General features: G+C 39.9%; 1 protein-coding gene across 12 annotated transcripts in view; it reads right to left on the bottom strand.

Annotated features, from left to right (window-relative positions):
* Nucleotides 1-22039, bottom strand: part of LOC100118435 (KH domain-containing, RNA-binding, signal transduction-associated protein 2) — a 102079-nt gene that overhangs the window by 38377 nt on the left and 41663 nt on the right. For all 12 annotated transcript variants that reach the window (XR_004226422.2, XM_008207505.4, XM_032596122.1 and 9 more), the window contains one exon: nt 359-480. Coding sequence is in view for 11 of the 12 variants with exons in the window: in XM_008207505.4 (XP_008205727.1) it covers nt 359-480 (122 nt within the window). In the remaining variant the exon portion in view is untranslated. The remainder of the gene's footprint in view (nt 1-358; nt 481-22039) is intronic.

Below are 22039 nucleotides of genomic sequence, written 5' to 3'. Positions count from 1 at the left end.
TACGCCAAGAGCTGACAGAAAAGTCTGCGGTTCCGGGCAGATTTCGCTTGCAATATTGGCGGGATTAGATTTTATTTTAAATTGAGGTTATGTTTGGCTTAATCAAAAGAAGCTTACTTTCTTCTTTGTAAACTGTAGACTTATCTTTATAATTTTTTTCTAATATTATAATTGAAACAATTTTTATTCGTATTTAACGCGAAGTTACGATCAATCTCATCATTTTTATCTGGAAAATCCTCGTCATACGTCTCAAAAAGAAAACAAAAAACTAAACGCGGCAATATCTCCACTTGCAAAAATCATCCGCAGATATAAAAATGAGGTAAGTAAAACATACGTCTCATCGTCAACTCACCTTGGGATGTTCTCGGACAGGCACTAGCACCTTAACGGACACCCTAATCGGCTTCTCGCGATAAATGTCGACGTACTTCTGGTCCTTGTTCGGCTTACCGCTCGACTGGGTCTTGTGAATCTCTGCAACACGAAAATAAGAAATGACACTTACTTTATTATCTGTCGTATGGTAGGATGTGTGCGAAGCATACACACACACATATATACACACGCAGAGATGGCACGGGTGGGGCGAAAAACGCGTATCGAGCCGGAAAGCAGGGATAAGGATAAGAAATGGGCCAAGACACAGGATAAAGATGGTCGGCGCTTTTTCTGCTTTAGCGCTCGAGAGCCCGGCTCTGAAAGCACCGAAATGGGATTTAACGCTTCGTGAATCATATCCCCGATGCTTACTGCTGCTGCTGCTACCGCTGCTTTTGCTCGCGTCTCGTGTCCCGCGGGACGGGAGAGACGAGCCGCCTGCGGGCTATCATTGAAAAGAAAACGCGTTGCTCGGTCCATTTGAAACCTCGGCCGAATTATCGAATCGATGAGGAGATGTGAAAACTCGAGGGACGTTGCTTTACAACCTGAAAACACGGCTTTCACACGCCATTCTCTTCCTTTCCAATCTTGACGCCATTATGTGCGGCCGTTATAATTCTACGATAAGCTACACATGGCCCGAAATGAAAATTAAAAGAGATTTCCATTTCAGTTAATATTTTTAAGGGTTGCCTTGAGTACATTCGCGGTAGCTGAAAAATTAAATGCGGTAAGCGACTTCTCGTAAATTTGAAATCCGAGAAGCCTCACTCGAGCGGATGAAGCTGCCGCCGTTTAAATGAGGAAAGACAGTCTAGAAGACCTTCAAAAATGCACCTGGAAATTAGGATGTCTCAGTCTCGAGAACGAACGTACGTTTATGCGTAAATTATGCATCTGCTATCATGACGTGACGGATAAGAGTCCAGGGCAATTAAATCCCGCTCTTGATAGTGACGCCACGCTTTGCTCTCCCAATCAGCTAAAATCGTCCGAAGCGTCTGGCCTCGCGTTCTTTACATTCGCCGACGACGAGGAGCGATAGCGCCGGCGTCTTCTTTATCCGGTGAGAAACGTTTTACGAGCGCCCGACTGACACCTCGTGAATGAGAACGAGTTACGCAGGGGATCGGTCTGTTTATTCTCGCACACGTCGCGCGCGTAATAAGTCCGCGTCTTGAACGGTAAAAAATTTTAACGCCTCTCCCCCAGTCGTAAAAATATTCCATTTCTTTTTCTCAGAATTTAGCACGCACTTTTTTGCTGATCGATCATCTCGCCCAGCATTGAAATGATTCCGAGCAAGACTGGCTTTATGTATTCTCAAAACTAGTTCGACATCCTTTCCAATGCAAAGAGTCTTCTTCGGAGAAACTTCAAGGCGCACACGTATAAATCCCATTGAACTTCAGCACATTATGTATATTATAGGACGTTAGAGCGGCTCGCGAGCGCGCGTTTAACATGAAAATGTTTCCCCCGCGTTACTGCTGTCCGAAAAAAGGGGGGCGCGGCGAACTTTCCATTCGACGCGCGAGAAATCACAATGGCTGATCAGGTGACGGCGAAGCACACAAAGGGAGCGAGCTGCCCGATTCTTTCACTTCCGGCGAACTCTCTTCCCCTCCGCGCCGATAAAAGTCTTTGAAAGGCTCGTGTTTCGCGCCTCGGAATTCCGAGTTCCTACTCGCGGGGAATGTACTCGTACTTTCGGAAGAGCTTCCTATACCTACACAACCCTCTGCTCCTTTTTCTTTCCGCCGCCTCGCGCGGGACGCTGCTATATACTCTTCTTCTTCATTTTTTTTTATCATTCTCGCTCCGGCTCCCCATCGTCTCTTGGCGCGGCCTGTGTTCTTATCTCCTGCGTTACTTTGCTTTTTTTCCTGATCGCTCGCGCGCGCTTTCTTCGCCGCGAGCACATTATCTTGTCCCTCTTTTTTCTGTGTGGCTACTTATCCGCGGGAATCGATTTTTCTGATTTAATAACTAACAAACTCTTGCGTGTGCCACTGGCCGCAAAGGTGCCCGGAGAAATGGCTTGTTATCAATTTAAAGGAAAGTTTTCAACGAAACTCATTGAAATTAACCTGCATCTCCTACTCTTTGTCAGATATAATAATCTGCGCATTGTTACGCGCTACTCTGTGCGTTGACTCGACTCTTTTTTCACCGAGTTCTTCTCCCTTTATCTCCTCTCTCTCGCTCTCTCTGGGCGGTAATGCACGGAAAATCTGAAAGCCATAAAGATAACGAGGGAAATACTCTCTTTTCAAAATGCCCATAATGCTCGGGCATCCATCTTTTTACGAGCGTGAATCGAGAGAATTTCACAAAGTTGCTGCGCTTATGCAGACGATCTTCTATGCGTCCATTTTTCAAGCGAATATTCTATGGTTTTAGCGAAAAAAAAGAAGAAGCAGAGAAATTCTTCCATATCTAAAATTACGAATCCAACTCATCGCGTAGAAGCACAACGATCATCCGGCCCGACAGCTGTACGAAACGAAAGCTCGAAAAGAACGCCTGACTAAACCGCGGATCATACCACTTACCCGCGGCCTCCTCTCACTCCGCTCCACTTTCCAGCTTCTTTTCGCTCCATCTCTCGGCTTTAATGCTCAAGATGCGCGCAGAAGTCACGTGTGCAGAAAACGAGGGACGCGCTCGTCCGGAAAGGCAGCAGCTTCCGGGACTGTCTTAAAAAGTAGTCGTCGGGCTATCGTCCGCCGTCGCGACCACCGGCTTGTCGCGGCTGCCTCGACATTGTGCGAGGGAATCCGTAAATCGACGGGGTCTTCCTCCGCTGCTGGATTATACGGCGCCCTCGGCTTTTACGTGAGTGTTACTTATATTGCGTTAAGCGAAAGCCAAGTTTGCATTACAATTTTCGCGGAATATTTAACGTCGTGGGCGTGGTGGCGCGAATTTTCCAAAAAAAGTGATTTCTTCAAACAATGCAATATAAAAGTTAACCCGGTATTTTCAGGTCAGTATTGTAATTTCGCTGCGCACGAGAGAGCATTATAAAAGTTTAATCGAATTGTCATTGGACATGCAGTGCCCTATTCGATATCCAGAAATATCGTTTGCCCAACTGTGCTGCTACTAAAAATACAAAGCTTTTAAGTTATTTATATGCAGATGAATGCGCAAGAATGAAGCATTCGTTGCATTCGCGCTGTACGATGAAATTCTGTAAAATTGAATTTTAATTGCTGGCTCGTGTTATGGCGAATATAACTTCTGCTAACTGCACTTTTAATGAATATTCGAGTTAAGCATTTTTAAGTTAATAAAATGTTGAATGAGTTTCAAGAAAAGAGAAGCCAAATTTGAACCAGTAATAAACGTTCTTTGTTTGATCGTTTATAAAATTCAAAATATTCCATAAATCTTCTGACATACTGAATATTGAAGCTGTATACCCATAACAGACTCGGGTATATGCTTCTATAATATCGCTTGTCAATCCTCTATCCAAGTTAATTAAATCGCTAAATAACGTCAAGACAATGGTCAAAGCTATAGCAGCGATAATATTCATCAAGCTTAACACTGTGCACGGTATAATACCTACACGGTACACCGCGATAATTTATGCAGCGAACCTATATACCAAGTACATAGATCGCACTTAAAGCAGCACAAACAGAAGTATACCAAGAACCCTGCAGCCGTGTGTTGCTCCGAAATTCCCGCACGAAATCTCTCCCGCGAAATTATTGGCGGCGGCGTGTGCGTACACAGAGTCATATTTTATAATACGGATGAGGCTTTATTCGCTCCTGCGGTGGTGGTCAGTCCGGATACAGCGCAGAAGCCAAGCACTAGATTCTCATGGCGCGGCAAAGCCGAAGCGATACGTATTCCTGTGTACATCGATTCACAGAGGTAGAGGGCGGCGAGCGAGCTGGTGCCGCATTATCTTCTGGATTATTGATAAATACATTCCGGTGCCGACCTTTCGCTTGCTCCGACCCCTCTTGGATTCATGTATACACGCTGTACCATGTGCGATTGTACGAGTGCTTAGGGCGAGGCTGGAGAGCACACACATACCAGACGCGCGGCTGCTGTTGCATTGTGCTTTCGATTGCGAGCTTTTGTTTCTGGGTCAGCTTCGACTTGTTTGTCGGCTCTTTTTGTTCTTGTTTTAACTCATTGACGATCGAACATAGGTGTATGCTATTTTGCATATGTTATACTTAAAATGCACGCAGGCGGAAAATTCGACGTGATGCAATGCTACAAAAATAGCTCGAGTAAGAGTTGAGGGGAAAACAATTTCAAATGCACAGTGTAACGGCTGGAGAATATGGTTCGACAATATTCTCTTCACAAAAGCGCTATTCGAAATCCATCCAAACCCTTCGCACGCCTTACGGCCGCACACACACCCTCCGTAAAAAAGCATTTTCTTTTAGAACCTCAAAAGGCTACTAAAACGCTTGCTCTCGCAATTTTCAATTCCTCGAACCCTATTACTCTCTCTCTCTCTCTCTCTCTCTCTCTCTCTCTCTCTCTCTCTCTCTCTCTCTCTCTCTCTCTCTCTCTCTCTCTCTCTCTCTCTCTCTCTCTCTCTCTCTCTCTCTCTCTCTCTCTCTCTCTCTCTCTCTCTCTCTCTCTCTCTCTCTCTCTCTCTCTCTCTCTCTCTCTCTCTCTCTCTCTTGCTCTCTCCCGATTCTAAAACAGAGCCATAAAAGTCGGCCAGGTGGGTGACGTAAGCTCTGTGCCCAGGGCTAAAGCGTTCTCTAAATGTTTTATAGCAAAGCCTTATCCCTGCTCAAAGTGAACTTTTACCTTTATTCTCATATAAAAGTGCGTTACCCTAATCTACTTTTACTACATCGGCTTCAGAGAAAAAAAAATATTTACAACCGCAGGTCAAATTTTTGTTGCAATGTCATTGTTATTTGGCGACAATGAAAAATCTTAATAAGCATAGAGCGCGACGTCACTTTAATTTAAACTCACTCCATTTAACGAGCAAAGATCTCTCCCCGAGAGCTGCTGCTGCTGCTGCCGAGAGGAAGTTTAGTGAGTGACACCTCCCCGCGGCAAGTGTGCAATCCCTCAAGTGACGCGTTTCTCTTTAACTGGGGCGAATTTTATCGCGGTCGTATACACGCGGATATCCAGCAACAAACAAGAAAGACGTAAGCGTTGCCCGGGACACGAAAATGACCTTTTTCCGGTAGCTGCTGCTGCTGCCGTTGCTCTCCACTTTGGACCATTAATTTTTTTTCTCTTCGTCAGGCCTCTTCTTCATTCTCGCGTGTTGGCAGCGTGTAAAAAGAGCAGCGATGAGTCGCTTTATGGCGCAGCAGCGCGCGCTAGACGCTCTTAAAGCACCAGCGCGAAATTTTACAAGTGCTCGAACGTTTCGTATGTAGTATGTATAGGGGACGTGCCGCTGCTGATTGTAGGATTTTTACAGCGAGCGTTACTTTTACGTATGGATTTGGTGCAAAGCTCGCGCGAGCGATGGATGAAAATATGCGCGCCTCAGAAGAATTATATACGTTCTCTCTACTGCTTGGCGTCGGTGCGTTCGAGGATATAGGCTGCAATTTCGGTGAAATAACGCGGAAGCGATGTGGAATTTTTATGTCTCGATGATGCGAAAATTGCGTTGCGCCCTGGGATGAAAGTTTTTTTATTTCCAAAAGTTGTTGTTGCGTAAGATGGCTCCGCCCGCGGTGGATTTCTTTTTTATCGGCGTTCAAGCTGTATATGGTACACCGCCTGTGGTGTGCGAATTTTTGTTGCTGATATTAAAGGTTTTGCAAAATACACAAGCTTTCTCTTTTCGAACGAGTTCGCGAGCACGAAAATTGAGGAAAAATGAACGATCTTATCGCGCGCGGTAGAGAGAGAATCGTTTTCCGAGACTTCCGCCTCGCTCAACTAGTTGCGGTAAAACATACCCGGATACGAACGTTCTCTCTGCAAATAAAACTATTCGCGGTGTATACGCTGCCGCCTCGATTACTAAGCGAACGTCGAAACGAAAACCGTGAAATTGTACGAACGTACGATTTAATAAACGAACGCACAACAATCATCTCGTACAGCGCAGTTTCGCCAGAGTCGTGTATTGTATGCGGCTTCGCGTGTGCAAATCTCGAAGAAAAGCGTCAAGTTCGGCGTGACGGCGATAAGACGCCTCGCGCATTACATCGATTGACGACTCGATGCACTCGCCGACCTGGAAATGCACTCGATCTTCGAGATGTGGATTCGCAAGTGTGCAATCTTGATTGAGCGTTCCTTTTTTCGGGCTTTGGAATACCTTCTTTTTCCCTGTGTGTGCGTAGATTTATTTTCCTTTTTCCAAACTTTAAATCCAATGATTCTTTCGACCTTTTGAACTTTGTGTAAGATCTCTGTGCGCGGGCTTTGGTTTGACGAAAAAGTTGATCGATTTATGGATGGGAAAACCAAATCGAGCTTCCTTTTGCACAAGCGTACGCGTGGTCGAGGTTATTTTCTCGTTAACGAGCTTTCCATTTTCAAATGTGAAATTCGAATCAATACTTCAAAGCATGGGTTTTCTGCATATAACAGTAGAACTCAGCATTTGGGAAATAGTTCAAATGGTATATGCCCACGGTGGTGATATTCTAACGAGGTATAACAGCACAACACAAAAGAAGGGCCGAAATTCAAATTATTCCCGCAGATTCTTCATCGTTCTAACGCCGTAAAGATCTTCTTTTTCCGCCGCATATATCTGCGGGCTTTCATCTTCGCTTTACTCGTCTTGCCTCTATACGTGTGTATGTAACGCGCCGAAATCGAATGTAAATGAATACCTGGCATCGAGATCGAGAGCAAACATGGTTTTGTATTCTGAGCCCGTTATATATCACGGACTGGTAAGCTTCTGGAAAGCGTTGGCGGAAGCTCCGCGCTGGAGATAGCTTCGGCAAAAACAGAGCGATCGGGAGCGCGCGCGATTTGAAAATAAAAGTCGCTGGATATGTCAGCCGAATAAGCAATCGTGATGAATCTAATTGTGGTTTGAATTTCAGGTGTACAGATAAGTGATATACGATTCTTCGTTGCGCTGAATTATCAGATATACACACACTGTGTATTTATAGGAAACGCGACATAAAGCACAAGAGAAAACGTTTGCAGTTATGACTTTAAACAATAAAGTCAACCGCGGACTATTGCACCGGACAGATGCAATTTCTCGTTTTACGAGTAATGCACGTGTGACCCTTCATTCGGCTGACGACCGCCGATTCGATTAATCCCATCGGTGTATGAATCGTATTATAACGCGCGACACGATTGCGATCAAACGCGTAAGAGACAATATAAAACATCAATTACGCATATGAACGAGCCTGTGACAACAGGCAGGTTGTTTTGAACTAAGTGTATGAATGGCATTTTAGTTAGTTTTCAGAAATTCCGTAATTAAACGCTTTATGCTTATGACAATGCATACGGTTAGCATCTGATATGCATACTAGGTAGGGTCGAATACACCGATCAAAGAGAGCTGAATGCTGATGAGCTTCCGTGCTTTTTAAGTTTAAAGGCTGTCGCATGCGAAAAGTGTTTGACGTCTAGTCTATCGAGCTATTAATCGCAATTTGCGTTGTATTATCTGCGCTTGTACACTGAGAGAAATTTATAGTAAATTTTACTATACTGGATAGGAAATTTTAATAAAAAGTTTGGTAATCCAGTCACAGACTGACAGTCTAGTAATTTTTACTAAACTGTATAGTAAATTTTATAAAACTATAAATTTTACTATACTGAGTAGTAATTTTTACCCTGACTAAATTAAATATAAAAATGCACATAGTGGAAAAATTATTTTCAATTATTATATGGCTCTAAATTTTTATGGTTATGGAGGGTTACTCTTCTAACGCACTTCATTCAGAGAACATTATCGATTCACTCGCCGCAGTTGATTTTTAGAGACATTAAACTAACCTAGATACATTTCCTACAACTAAACGCTTAATTATTATACATATTCGCAATTCGCAGTACATATGCTTATACGCTCGCAATTGTTACAACAGGGTTGCTAAATGGACTTATATACTAACTGAGCTAACTTCTTACCGCTTGCCGGTTTTATTTCCCATGCACCCCCTAGCGGCAGCACACAAAACAGCCATGTTTGCTAAACGCGCATGCGCATAACGCGTCAATACGCATCAGTTCCGATTTTCAGATGAAAAGTACTATATGTTCTATTAAAAATTACTATACTGTCAAGTAAAAATTCATACATTGGCGATTTTCACTATAGTTTCTGTTAATTTTTCCTATTGAGTATGGTAAATTTTATATGGAAGTTTAGTAAAAATTGATATAAATCTAGTAAAAAGGTCAGTTTTGTCAGTCTGTGACGAGATTACCAAACTTTCCAGTAAATTGTCATGAACATATAGTAAAATTTACGCACTATTTCTCTCAGTGTATATGAACTGATGGGACTATAACAGTATATTATTGATTGAAATTTCTATCAACAATATCTTGTATAACATAAAGAGCTATTAGTCCGTCAGAAACGAAATACAAATTTTGTACCTTAGTCAAAATTTGATTCCGCCAAACGAACCGCAAAAAACCGCGTTTATTTATAGGCTCATTATTGTGGTGCTCGTTCATCCGTAAATACGCCAGGCATTTTCACGGCTGACCGGCGAACAAGCGCATAACCATATACTCATTGTCGTGCCTTCAAACGACTCTCCGCAAAACACTACTCCTCCTCCTATTCATCGCGAAGATGAAAAGAAAGAATTCCGTCGCCGGTCATTCGGGATATCTACCCTCGAGGATGCGAAATAAGAAAGCGGTCAAGACACCGACCGAAATACACATCGAATCTCTCCGAGAGCCAGAGAAGTAGCAGCAGCAGCAGCAGCGCGCGTCAGGGTCCGGACGATTTCTCTCCGAGTTATGTAATCAAGCGGCACACGCGCGAGGCGGCGTGTGCTGGAATTTATCAATATTCTGAAAGCACCAGGCGTGCGAGACCACTTCAGGGATGAGAAGAGCAAAAAGCGTACACGCCACCGCTGCAGCAGCACTCGTCGTCTCTCAGGAATTTCAATTCCCATAAAGCGACATCGGCTTTTATGGGGAGTAAAACAATATTTCATGTATCTATCCATCCCCCCACCGCCGCGTCATCACTGCTGCTACCATGGCTGATGCTCCCTCTTTTGTCTCGCGTTTCTTTTCTATTTCGTCTACCGATGCAGGATATCTTTCCCCCCTTTTTTTATCTGCGCACCGCGAGAGAACCGCAATCTCGGGCCCTTTTGACCCAAGGAAAGATCCGTCGCTCGACAGCTCTCGGGGAGGACGCGCGCTATGGAAAATCGCTTACATCGATTGAATACGTTGACTGCTTTTCAACGGCGAGCTTTCGCGATACTGCACGACGCCAGCAAGAGCTATCTCTCACGTGTGTGTGTATATTGCGCATCTCTTTCACGACGGGAGAGATATTTATTATTAAGCTGCTGCTGCGCTCGGGAGTACGTCGATTCGTAAACAAGGAGAGAGAAAGGGAGAAGGTAAATGTGTCTAGAAATTGATGCCTGCACGAGCGACGGCCTTGGCAAAATTTTACCTCTCCGTGTACTCGTATAATACGAGCTTATTAATTGCTTTTCAATGATCGCCAGGTGTGATTGATACTCCCTCCGTTTTAAGCCCGACGTCGAGTCTTCGTCGAGTCATTTCGGAAGCGCGATTATTGCGCGTAGTATATCGGAGAGCGCGAATGTCGGCTGAATATTTTTAAAGGTAGTATAAGCCGGCAGAGTAGCGCGAGCTACGAAAGCAAATTAGCTTTATACGATCCTCCATCATAAATAAAGCAGCTCTATGTTTGCGCAAGCACGGAATGTCGTAAAGCGGAAACAAAATATCGCCCTGTCTCTCCGTCCTTTATTGTTTACGCAAAATAGTAAATCCCCGATGCAATGCACTGCTCCCCTTGATAAGCTTGTCTCACATAAATGAAAAAAGAGACAAAGAAAAGCGAGTCCATTCCTTAGATGACGGTATTATACAGAAGCAGTAAATGACTATCGCGAGCGTCACCCTTAATAGTGCTGCAACCTGAAAAAAAGCTTTGCGTAAAACTTTTACGACCACCCCTTGTCTCTGATACAGCAGTACACGGAGCTTTTACATCCACACCTGCGGAGCTTATCCGATCCTCGGATGCAACACACAAGTATCTCAGCCGTAAAACGAAGATACTTTCGCGGCGAGCGTCGCTGTGCGGTATTAGAGAGTGCAGAAGGCGCGTGAGAGTATTGATTGTGAAAGGCGCTGCACACGTCGAGAAGATGTACGAGGATGACTGCGGCGTATAAGAGAAAGGAACGTATACGTACCCGCGCGCAAGATAGTTCAGCTCGTTCGTCAGCATCAGCGCCGTGGGTCTGAAGAGCCGGCGACAGACGCTATAGCAGCGCCGAGGAGCTGAGGCAGAAATATGCCAGCGACGACGAACCCGGATTTTCCTCTCTCTCGCGCACCTTCACTCTACCCCTCCTCTCTGTGTGTGCAGGAGGCTGCTTTTTTGCCGGGGACTTCTTGGAGAATTGACGTGAATTTCAATCGGGCCGTGCTGCGGTGAAACGCGCTGCTTTGCACGCTCCCCGGCGAAATGACGATTTTTCATTTTACGCCTCACACGTGAGCCGAGGTTATACACAGGCGCGGCTATAAGAGCGAGGATGCGCCGTGATTATTTAGCGAACGCCCACGGATATTTCATTATTCAGATGGAGTCGCGCTGCTGCCGGGCGAGGAGATGATTTAAAAAATTTAATTTCGAGACGAGCTGCTCGTTGCGGACGAAGAGGCGAGCTCGTGCACGACACCGCGCTGAGTGATTGACGATCGCTGGGCTTGACTAAGATCGCGCTGGAGTCGTTGGGAAAATTATTATCAAGGAGCAGTCTCCTCGAGAGTCTATTAACCCATTTTTAGATGAGAGACTTGAATGGTCTTCTGCCGGAACCACAAATACCAACGCTAAAATAATTGAACTAAATTATCGAACGATTTTAGAGGCAGTTACAGCACGAGAAGCCCAAGCAATTTTAAGACAAGGCATTCTATTCACAGAAGACAAACCGCTATGTGCACTGGGCTTGCAGATTAGCTATGAGGGAAATAGAAAAGCACCTATGCGTCATCTATCTTCGTTGCCTAGAAACACGGATAGTTTAAGCATTGAAGGAAGGAGCACTCCAAAACTGCTTTGTTTTTGTCTTTCTTGGTCCATTATATATATGCATACGAATGAATCGAATATATAATAACGAAATTCAGCTTTTATGGTTATCGTACATTCTTTTTAAAGTAAGATGCATATGTACATTCTTTGTACCGATTTCGTATACAAGATCATCGAGGCTTTTTTGTCGTCTGCTATTGAAGAATCTTTAATAAACCCATATCTGTCGTAAAGTATCTTAAATACAGTCGAAAGTCATAGATATAAAACTTCGAAAACTAATTTTAACTTTAGAGTAGAGTGTACAGCGCGTACGTAATAATTTGAAGCACATATGCCTCCCATACGCGCGCGATTATACTTGGCTATTAAACTTGCCATAAAAGTCCAAAATATATTCAAGCAACGACTTATATAAGTATATACGAACAAAGGAAGAAGAAGAAAGCAAAGCTGACGTATATATACTCGTCGACAAATAGATCATGGAAAAGCTGACAGCACAATAAAATATAATAGCGGAAATCAAATTTTCGCGCACGAATATACCGCGGATTCGCGCGTGACGAGAATTCAGGCTGAACCCGCCGGCATATTAGATTTTTAGCAGGATCGAAGGGCTTAAAATGAGTTATAGCGGCATTTTGAGCCCCGTCTTGGGTGGATAAACACGCTCTCGCTCGCTGAAATTCACACTTTATCGATACAAGAGGCTTCGCTTGCTGCTTTAATGCGAGCATATAGAATTTACATATGGGTGCTCGCGCATCGCTGCCTTTAAGCTCTTCGCGCGGACGCTTTGAGCTGCAACAAAATTGAGAAAATAATTATCCTGTCTATAATTACCAGCAGGATTGGCTAAGATTTTCAAATGGAGTACAGAAAAACGTTGTAATATATCATTAAGCTAAGACTGGGTCCCAAAGCAGATTTAGTATCGATTCTGGAGTAACTCTAGTTCTGCTCCTGAAAATCCCGATCAGTCAACGGACGTGGACGTCGTAATTGCGAGTTTAATTAACAGGTAGGTTAAATCTCGTCCCTCGAACACGTCACGGCGGCAATACATTTAAATAATTGATGATCCATTTGTACGCATGATAATTATTTCCCTTAAGTGCTCGTTAAAATTTCAATTAACTCCGGAGTAGTGAGCGAAGTTTTTTCTCCAAAGCGGATCCAGCGTTAGAACAACTCCACATACTTTTACCTCTAAATGCTCGCTTTAATTAGCCAAATTTAAGCATACCGTGGGCGCGGGAGACGTAAAATTCAATTCCTTAATTATCGTCTTACAGACAGTCGCACAGCATTATCACGAGTGACTCACCTGAAACAAAAAGTGAGATACATCGATTAATTTTTGCTAAAGAAAAGCTCACGGTATGGCAAGCAAATAAATCGTCGTAAAATTGTTCTAAGCCTTGTATTAATCGCTCGCGCAAAAATTACTCGCGCATAATTAATTAAGATTACGAAAAAAGATTCAAGAAAGCGGCAATTAAACTATCGAGTCGCGCGGGGGAAAAGCATTAAAAACACTCGTTCCTGAACGTAAAGCCCGAGCTCTCGCGCGCACAAAAGAAGCAGCATTCGCGAGAGAGGGAGTGAAAAAATGGCAAAAAATAATGGAGAAAGGAAGGAACCCAAGCGCGCTTTAAAGGGTCGCACCTCCGGCGTAAAGCTCATTATTCATAGCGAAAATAGCTACTGCTGCTTTATCCCGGGTATTAAAAATGCCGTAGCAATAAAACAGGAAAGGGAAAATCCTTACGCCTTTTTTTACGAGAGGCCGCCCGACTAGCTCACTCTCTCTCTCTCTCTCGCGCGCCCAGGGGCTTTATCCGAGGGAAAAATTGTTCGCATTATCGCGCGACTGCTGGGAATCTGCCAAAGAAATGAGCTAAGGGATTTTAGAGTCCGGATAATTTAGATAGTCGAGTCTATCTAGAGAAAGGCCGCCGCCGCAAACAATTCTCCGAGGATCAGTTTCTGGAAAGAAGGTAAGGCTACTGCAGATGAGCTGCGCTCTCGATGCGACGCTTCTGAAAGACGTTTATGATCCTATATTATAGCGAAAGGGGGAGAGAGGCCGATTATACGCGGCCGAGGGCAGATTTATTGGACGTCGCATTACGCCACTGATTGACGCGGAGAGTTTTATCTTCCCTCTGTTACTTCCAATTACAGGGGGGAGATAGCGGGAGCACTTTAAGCGAGTTGTTATCTGTCTAAACTTAGGAATAATTAATGGGCTTCGTTTCCAATCGTCTTCGTGTGAGTATTTTCAAATTCCAAGAGGAAATTTATCACTTTTCGAGTACAACACACGCCTCTCCGAATTAAACCATATATTCAGCTTATAAAATTTTATAACGAAGCCGAGTGCCGTATATATCACCCAAAACCTCGAGGACTCTGAGACACCGTATAGCCTCTCCGAGAAGGTCGAAATATTGCAGACGAATAAAGCCATATTTCCATTTAAGTACCACCCGGGAATCGCGAGTTACAGTAGTAAAGGTGCCGGCAATAACCGACTTTCAAAAAAATTTAATAAAACTCCCAGCTCTCGAAGCATTTTACAATTTTCGAGTACCGCTTGTTTTAACAGGTTTGCGAGCCTCTTCCAGCGACAAAAAGAGCTGCCAGCGGCAAACAAAAAGAGCCAAACCACTCTGCCACAGCGGAGCAGAGAAACAAAGAGCGAAAACAAAACGCCGGTGTCCCAGTGGTAATTAAGACCATGTAGTTGAAGTTCGCTACGTTTCTAGCAACGAAAAATTTTTTTTTAGTTGGTCACTTTTTAATAATGGGTAATGATTATTTTGCGTAAAAAAATGGCTAAATGTCAGGTTTGGCGATGATCCCTGATGAGGAACTCGATTTAGAGGGCGCTGCCGAAGTCCGATCCCCAAAACGAGAAATTTCAAACTTTCTTGTCTAAGTGCTCGGCTTACACACCTATTATCCCTTTTTTTTAAGACGGATTATTGTTACTGGTAGTATAACAAATAATTACAGCAAGTTTGGTTAAAATCGAAGGTGAGGAACCTTATCTAGAGGACGCTCGAAGAGGTGAAAATCGCGGATTTCGAACTTTGTCGACTAAGTGCTCGGGTTAGAAACCTATTATCTCTTCTTTTAAGACGGATTATTGTTACTGGTAGTATAACAAATAATTACAGCAAGTTTGGTTAAATTGAAGGTGAGGAACCTTATCTAGAGAACGCTCGAAGAGGTGAAAATCGCGGATTTCGAACTTTGTCGACTAAGTGCTCGGGATAGAAACCTATTATCACTTTTCTTCAGACGGATTATTGTTACTGGTAGTATAACAAATAATTACAGCAAGTTTGGTTAAAATCGAAGGTGAGGAACCTTATTTAGAGGGCGCTCGAAGAGGTGAAAATCGCGGATTTCGAACTTTGTCGACTAAGTGCTCGGGTTAGAAACCTATTATCCCTTTTTTTAAGACGGATTATTGTTACTGGTAGTATAACAAATAATTACAGCAAGTTTGGTTATGATCGAAGGTGAGGAACCTTATCTAGAGGACGCTCGAAGAGGTGAAAATCGCGGATTTCTAACTTTGTCGACTAAGTGCTCGGGATAGAAACCTATTATCACTTTTCTTCAGACGGATTATTGTTACTGGTAGTATAACAAATAATTACAGCAAGTTTGGTTAAAATCGAAGGTGAGGAACCTTATTTAGAGGGCGCTCGAAGAGGTGAAAATCGCGGATTTGGAACTTTGTCGACTAAGTGCTCGGGTTAGAAACATATTATCCCTTTTTTTAAGACGGATTATTGTTACTGGTAGTATAACAAATAATTACAGCAAGTTTGGTTAAAATTGAAGGTGAGGAACCTTATTTAGAGGGCGCTCGAAGAGGTGAAAATCGCGGATTTCTAACTTTGTCGACTAAGTGCTCGGGATAGAAACCTATTATCCCTTTTTTTAAGACGGATTATTGTTACTGGTAGTATAACAAATAATTACAGCAAGTTTGGTTATGATCGAAGGTGAGGAACCTTATCTAGAGGACGCTCGAAGAGGTGAAAATCGCGGATTTCTAACTTTGTCGACTAAGTGCTCGGGATAGAAACCTATTATCACTTTTCTTCAGACGGATTATTGTTACTGGTAGTATAACAAATAATTACAGCAAGTTTGGTTAAAATCGAAGGTGAGGAACCTTATTTAGAGGGCGCTCGAAGAGGTGAAAATCGCGGATTTCGAACTTTGTCGACTAAGTGCTCGGGTTAGAAACCTATTATCCCTTTTTTTAAGACGGATTATTGTTACTGGTAGTATAACAAATAATTACAGCAAGTTTGGTTAAAATCGAATGTGAGGAACCTACAAAACGCACGAAATACGCTACCGCAAGAGCTCGCTTCTTTATTAAAACCGTTAACTTTTTCCTTTGCGCGCAACAATTACAGTCGCATGCGCATGGAATTTCACGCCGGCTCCTAGAATTAGAAAAATTGAAAAAATGTGATTGTTTTGCGATCAAACGCACACGGCAAAAAATAAAAGCCGGCAATTTGAAAAAAAGCATTAGGCAGTTGTTGTTCCTATATGCGAAACACATAGAAACGTACTACGCAGAAAATATTATCAGGCCTTCGACATCTGTGCTCATTTAAATTCAAGCGTCGGACGGTTATTAATAGAATACCCTGTAAAAATCATAATGGATGCATAATATATATGTGTGTGTGTGCCCGCGTGTCCATACACGCCTGTATCTCTGCTTCTACTTACAAGGAAAGGTACCCAACCCGAACTGACCGATTTTGATGATTTTCATATATGTTGTAGAACATAAAAAAATAAGAGACACGTATTTTTTTTTATCGGCTAATTTTCACTTTTAAGGGGTAAAAACCTCCCCTAAAGTTAACCCCCAAAAAGCGTTTTTTTTTAAATATCTCGGCTTAAAATTAATATTTTTCAATGAAACAAATTGGAGGTTATTTCTTACAAAAAGAGCAAGTATTTCATGGTGATTTGAAGAGTAAGGGTAGCATCCCCTATTTTTTAGGGGTTGAAAACATATATTTTTTGGCATAATTTTATAATAATAATGTTTAAACCGACTAAAAAAAATTGGAAAAAATGTTTAAACATCCTTAATAACAAAATTTAGTTGACGTCTTTCGGTGTTTTCATAAATATTATCCCTAAGGGGGTAAACCACCCCTAACACAAAATAACTGTAAATATGTAATTCAATACATAATATTTCGTAGAAAGTTTGTATATAGAGGTTTTCGAGGTCGCTGATTACAAATCTGTTATCAGATTTTGAAAATTCAAAATGGCGGATCCAATATGGCGGACGGAAATATCGAAAAAAAATTTTATATAATAAAAAAGTTTTAAACGACTAAAAAATTTGAAAAAAATTTGTAAACATCTATAATAAACAAATTAAGTTTTTCGGTTTTTTCATAGATACTTCCCCTTAGGGGGGTAAACCACCCCTAACACAAAATAACTATAAGTATACTTCAATCCATAATATTTTGTAGAAGGTTTGTATATAGGGGTTTTCGAGATCGCTCTTTACAAATCTGATATCAGATTTTAAAAATACAAAATGGCGAAACCAATGTGGTGGACGAAAATGTCGAAAAAAAATTTTAACTTTCAAAAAAACTTGTTTACAAATGTGTGATCTTTGTAGCCTGTACATGTGAACTAAAGAGCCTTAAACCCTAAACCCCTAAAGAACAAATAGGCTAAATGGTTGTGCTTTTTAACCAAACGACTCCAAACCCCTAACCTCCAGACAAGCCGAAGGTCTATGCTTTACCGTAGACACGAGTATAGACATATTACCGATATTTTATTCTATCATTTTGTATGTAACAAATAACGTCTCGTTTTATGTTTCAATCAAAGATTATTTATTTTTCTGCTTTTATAAATTAGCATAATTTCAAAAGTAATTTCATAAATTATAAAGTATTTCATAAATTGCATAATTATATAATTTTATAAATTCAAAAAGTCCACACTTTTTTGCAAATGAAAAAACATAGGTTAATAAAATTAGTTTATCAAACTCTTTTGCGTTTTGTAATAAAATTTAATGTTGTCAAACTTGGGAGTTTTTCATTGTTACAATTATTTCGTAAGCCGAAAGTTTTTTAGATGAATTCTCGAAGTAATGATTATTGTATCTATAGTAAAATATTTACAGTCTGGAATTCCATAATAATACTATTTGCTACGATTTAATGAATTTATCAAAAAATCTAAATTTAATAATAAATATTATTCTAATTATTATTATTATTTTTCATTATCATTGCTATTATCAGTATTACTGTTATTATTGCTATTGCAATTATGCTTCTTCTTCTTCTTATTATTATTATTATTATTATATTACTATGATAATTTTTGTTATTGGTAAAATTACATAAAAGAATATTAATACTCGAACTTCATTTGCAATTAAAGAACACGTTGTTATTGAAGGGAATTTTATATGCATTTATTAGTTTAATGAATATTATCGTACATTCAATGATAATTCCACAGATAAATGTCTTTCACTCATAAAAGTTGTTGACAATATGTGCGAATCAGTATGTTCTTTTTTTAGATTGTTTTCATCGAGTGTTTACCTCAGCTGCCTGTGTTATTTTTTAGGCAGTGAGTGAGTTTTATGGGTATTCTAGTTCGATGCCGGAAAGTACGAATAGTACGTCTTTTTGTTTGTCAGTGGTATCATACAGTTGTAGAAAATTTTCTTTAGTGATTTTATATAGATTTACATTATTCAATTTCAAAGTGAATAAAAGTTGAATAAAACCAAAAATAGAGTTTTCCGAACATCACAAAGTGGAACGAGAATGCTTCTCCAATGCATAAATTAATGATTTGATTCAATTTACATTCACTCGTTTTATTCTGGTAGAAATGTAGCAGTCGTGCCTTACATGCAAAAACACAGCTTGTATAAATTTTACCGCTTGTTTTCATTTTAGATTGAAAAATGAAAATTAATCCGTTAAACGTTCTAAACTTATTATTAGCATACTTTCAAGCGTAAAACATACCAGATAGTGTCACGAATTATCACGAAAAAGAGTTGGCCGAAAAAATAAAAGAAATTTTAATAGATGCAACACATGATTTCAACGATGTAGAAATGATTACTGATGACTCTTTGGATTTTCAAGAAGAGTATAAAGACCATAATGCGGAAATAATTGAAGATGAAGTGCAACATCATTTTCCTGATCCGGATATAGCACCAACAAATCAATGTACAGCAGATAATGAAGAACTAGATTTTGAATACAAAAAAAGAGCTGTAGAATTTTGGAGAAGTAGCAAAACGAAGCAAAATTTAAGTCTCAAAACAGTGCAAAACAGATTCAAAAAAGTATCATCTATTAGTCAGCTACGTCGTTGGGCTCATTCAATTAATAAAGGTGGCACGTATAGAGAAAAAGTAGCACAAATTTGTCAGTATACCCTGGATAATTTTCAAGCAGCTCTCGACAGTGGTTCAATTATCCATGATGAAGATATAATTCGATGGGCCTTACAAGCTAAAAAAGAAATTGGTTTTGATGATATTAGATTCAAAGCTTCTAAACATTGGTTACTCAAATTTAAGCAAGCACACCGAATAGTTTCTAGGAAAATAAATAAGTTCATAACAAGAAAAACACTAGAAAGTAGTGCAGAACTTACGGCTAAAGCTGAAGCATTTATCGATGACGTTAAATCGTGTATACCAAGGATTGGACTCGAAAATTTGTATAATACAGATCAGAGCGGATTTCAGCTAGAAATGCATTCTGGAAGAACATTAGCAGTAGAAGGAGAAAAGCAAGTGCAATGTCTGGTACAGTCAATTTCAGCAACAACGCATAGTTATACTATACAGCCACTAATATCAGCTACTGGACAACTGTTGTCACCGCTATTTCTTGTTTTAAAGGAACCAAGTGGCAAATTTGGCCCTATTGTAGAACAAAACATATTTAGACCAGAAAACGTGTACGTGGAAGCATCCAAATCTGGAAAATTAACAACAAGTAAGGGAACTAATAACAATTTTTACATTGTAATATCGTTGATCAGTTATTTAGTAAGTCGTTTAATTGCAGATCACTTCAAAATCTGGTTGGAAAAAATATTTTATCCCTATGTAGGCCATCACTCAATACTATTACTTGATTCTTGGAGTGGTCATTGTGACAAAGTTATAGAAGAAACAATGCCACAAAATAAAATTATTAACATAAAAAAAATTCCAACTGGAACCACAGGAAAAATACAACCACTTGATGTCTATGGATTCCGTATTTGGAAAAACTTTGTCCGAACATTTTCTGATAATGTAATGTTAATGGATCATGATATGAATTTACATGTGAGAAATAATATAATTAAACTTCAATCATTGGTTCACAACCAACTGTCTTCACCGAGATATATAGATTTGTTTAAATATTCCTGGTATAAAAGCGGTTACGTCAATGAAAAACCAGATAAATTTGATAATCCTATAGATTTCAGTTTTGGAAAGTCTTGTGCAACACATTGTGAAATAGAAGGGTGCACAAACATTGCAATTGTACGATGTGGTTGGTGCAAAAAAGCATTGTGCTTTAAACACTTTTATGAGGACTACCATTATTGTAAAAACATCGTAAAATAATATATTTTATGCTCAATACAAAAAATGCACTATGGCAAAAGATAAAAGATTGTAGATTATTATTATACTCTAATATTATAAACAAAAATACATTATAAGTTGAATTTACAATAAAGGAATTTCAATAACATTCTGATAACAATTTCTACGGAAATTATAAAACTGCTTCACACACAGAATTTTCTTGTTTACAAATTTAGGAATTTGAGGTGGTTTGGTTAAAAAGCACAACCATTTAGCCTATTTGTTCTTTAGGGGTTTAGGGTTTAAGGCTCTTTAGTTCACATGTACAGGCTACAAAGATCACACATTTGTAAACAAGTTTTTTTGAAAGTTAAAATTTTTTTCGACATTTTCGTCCACCACATTGGTTTCGCCATTTTGTATTTTTAAAATCTGATATCAGATTTGTAAAGAGCGATCTCGAAAACCCCTATATACAAACCTTCTACAAAATATTATGGATTGAAGTATACTTATAGTTATTTTGTGTTAGGGGTGGTTTACCCCCCTAAGGGGAAGTATCTATGAAAAAACCGAAAAACTTAATTTGTTTATTATAGATGTTTACAAATTTTTTTCAAATTTTTTAGTCGTTTAAAACTTTTTTATTATATAAAATTTTTTTTCGATATTTCCGTCCGCCATATTGGATCCGCCATTTTGAATTTTCGAAATCTGATAACAGATTTGTAATCAGCGACCTCGAAAACCTTTATATACAAACTTTCTACGAAATATTATGTATTGAATTACATATTTACAGTTATTTTGTGTTAGGGGTGGTTTACCCCCTTAGGGATAATATTTATGAAAACACGGAAAGACGTCAACTAAATTTTGTTATTAAGGATGTTTAAACATTTTTTCCAATTTTTTTTAGTCGGTTTAAACATTTTTATTATAAAATTATGCCAAAAAATATATGTTTTCAACCCCTAAAAAATAGGGGATGCTACCCTTACTCTTCAAATCACCATGAAATACTTGCTCTTTTTGTAAGAAATAACCTCCAATTTGTTTCATTGAAAAATATTAATTTTAAGCCGAGATATTTAAAAAAAAACGCTTTTTGGAGGTTAACTTTAGGGGAGGTTTTTACCCCTTAAAAGTGAAAATTAGCCGATAAAAAAAAATACGTGTCTCTTATTTTTTTATGTTCTACAACATATATGAAAATCATCAAAATCGGTCAGTTCGGGTTGGGTACCTTTCCTTGTTAGTGGATTTCACCCGTCCAGTCTCCTTTTCTTTGTTTTTACCGAAACATTACGGAGAAATAGTTCGTTTTGTATAGCGACTTTAATTTAGGAATTTTAATATTTTTTGAAATAGTTGATAAAAGTATGTTGAAGTATGTACCTGAAAAAAAATAATACTTATATTTTTACCGCGGAGATTTGATGTTATCGTTTATCATTCTTTTATGATACACCATAAATTGCAATTTTTTTAAACCGTTTCAACTGGAAAACTAAATGTCGAACCTTCATAAAAATAACATTAGTATTACAAATAATTAAAACTGTACTAGTACATTACGGTGCAAGTGTCGTATGAGACACAGTGTGTACGGAAAGGTTACGCCGTCCCTCAAAGTGAACATACGACTTGAGTATCGTACAATATTTTATAGCACTGCTTGATTAAATCCGTAAAGTCACGCAAATTCGTGGCGTATGCAGTTCTTTTCGGCA

Source organism: Nasonia vitripennis, chromosome 1 (assembly GCF_009193385.2).
Source record: "Nasonia vitripennis strain AsymCx chromosome 1, Nvit_psr_1.1, whole genome shotgun sequence".
Lineage (NCBI taxonomy): Eukaryota > Metazoa > Arthropoda > Insecta > Hymenoptera > Pteromalidae > Nasonia > Nasonia vitripennis.
Note: the sequence above shows the minus strand (reverse complement) of the source record. Positions and strands in the feature narration are given on the sequence as shown.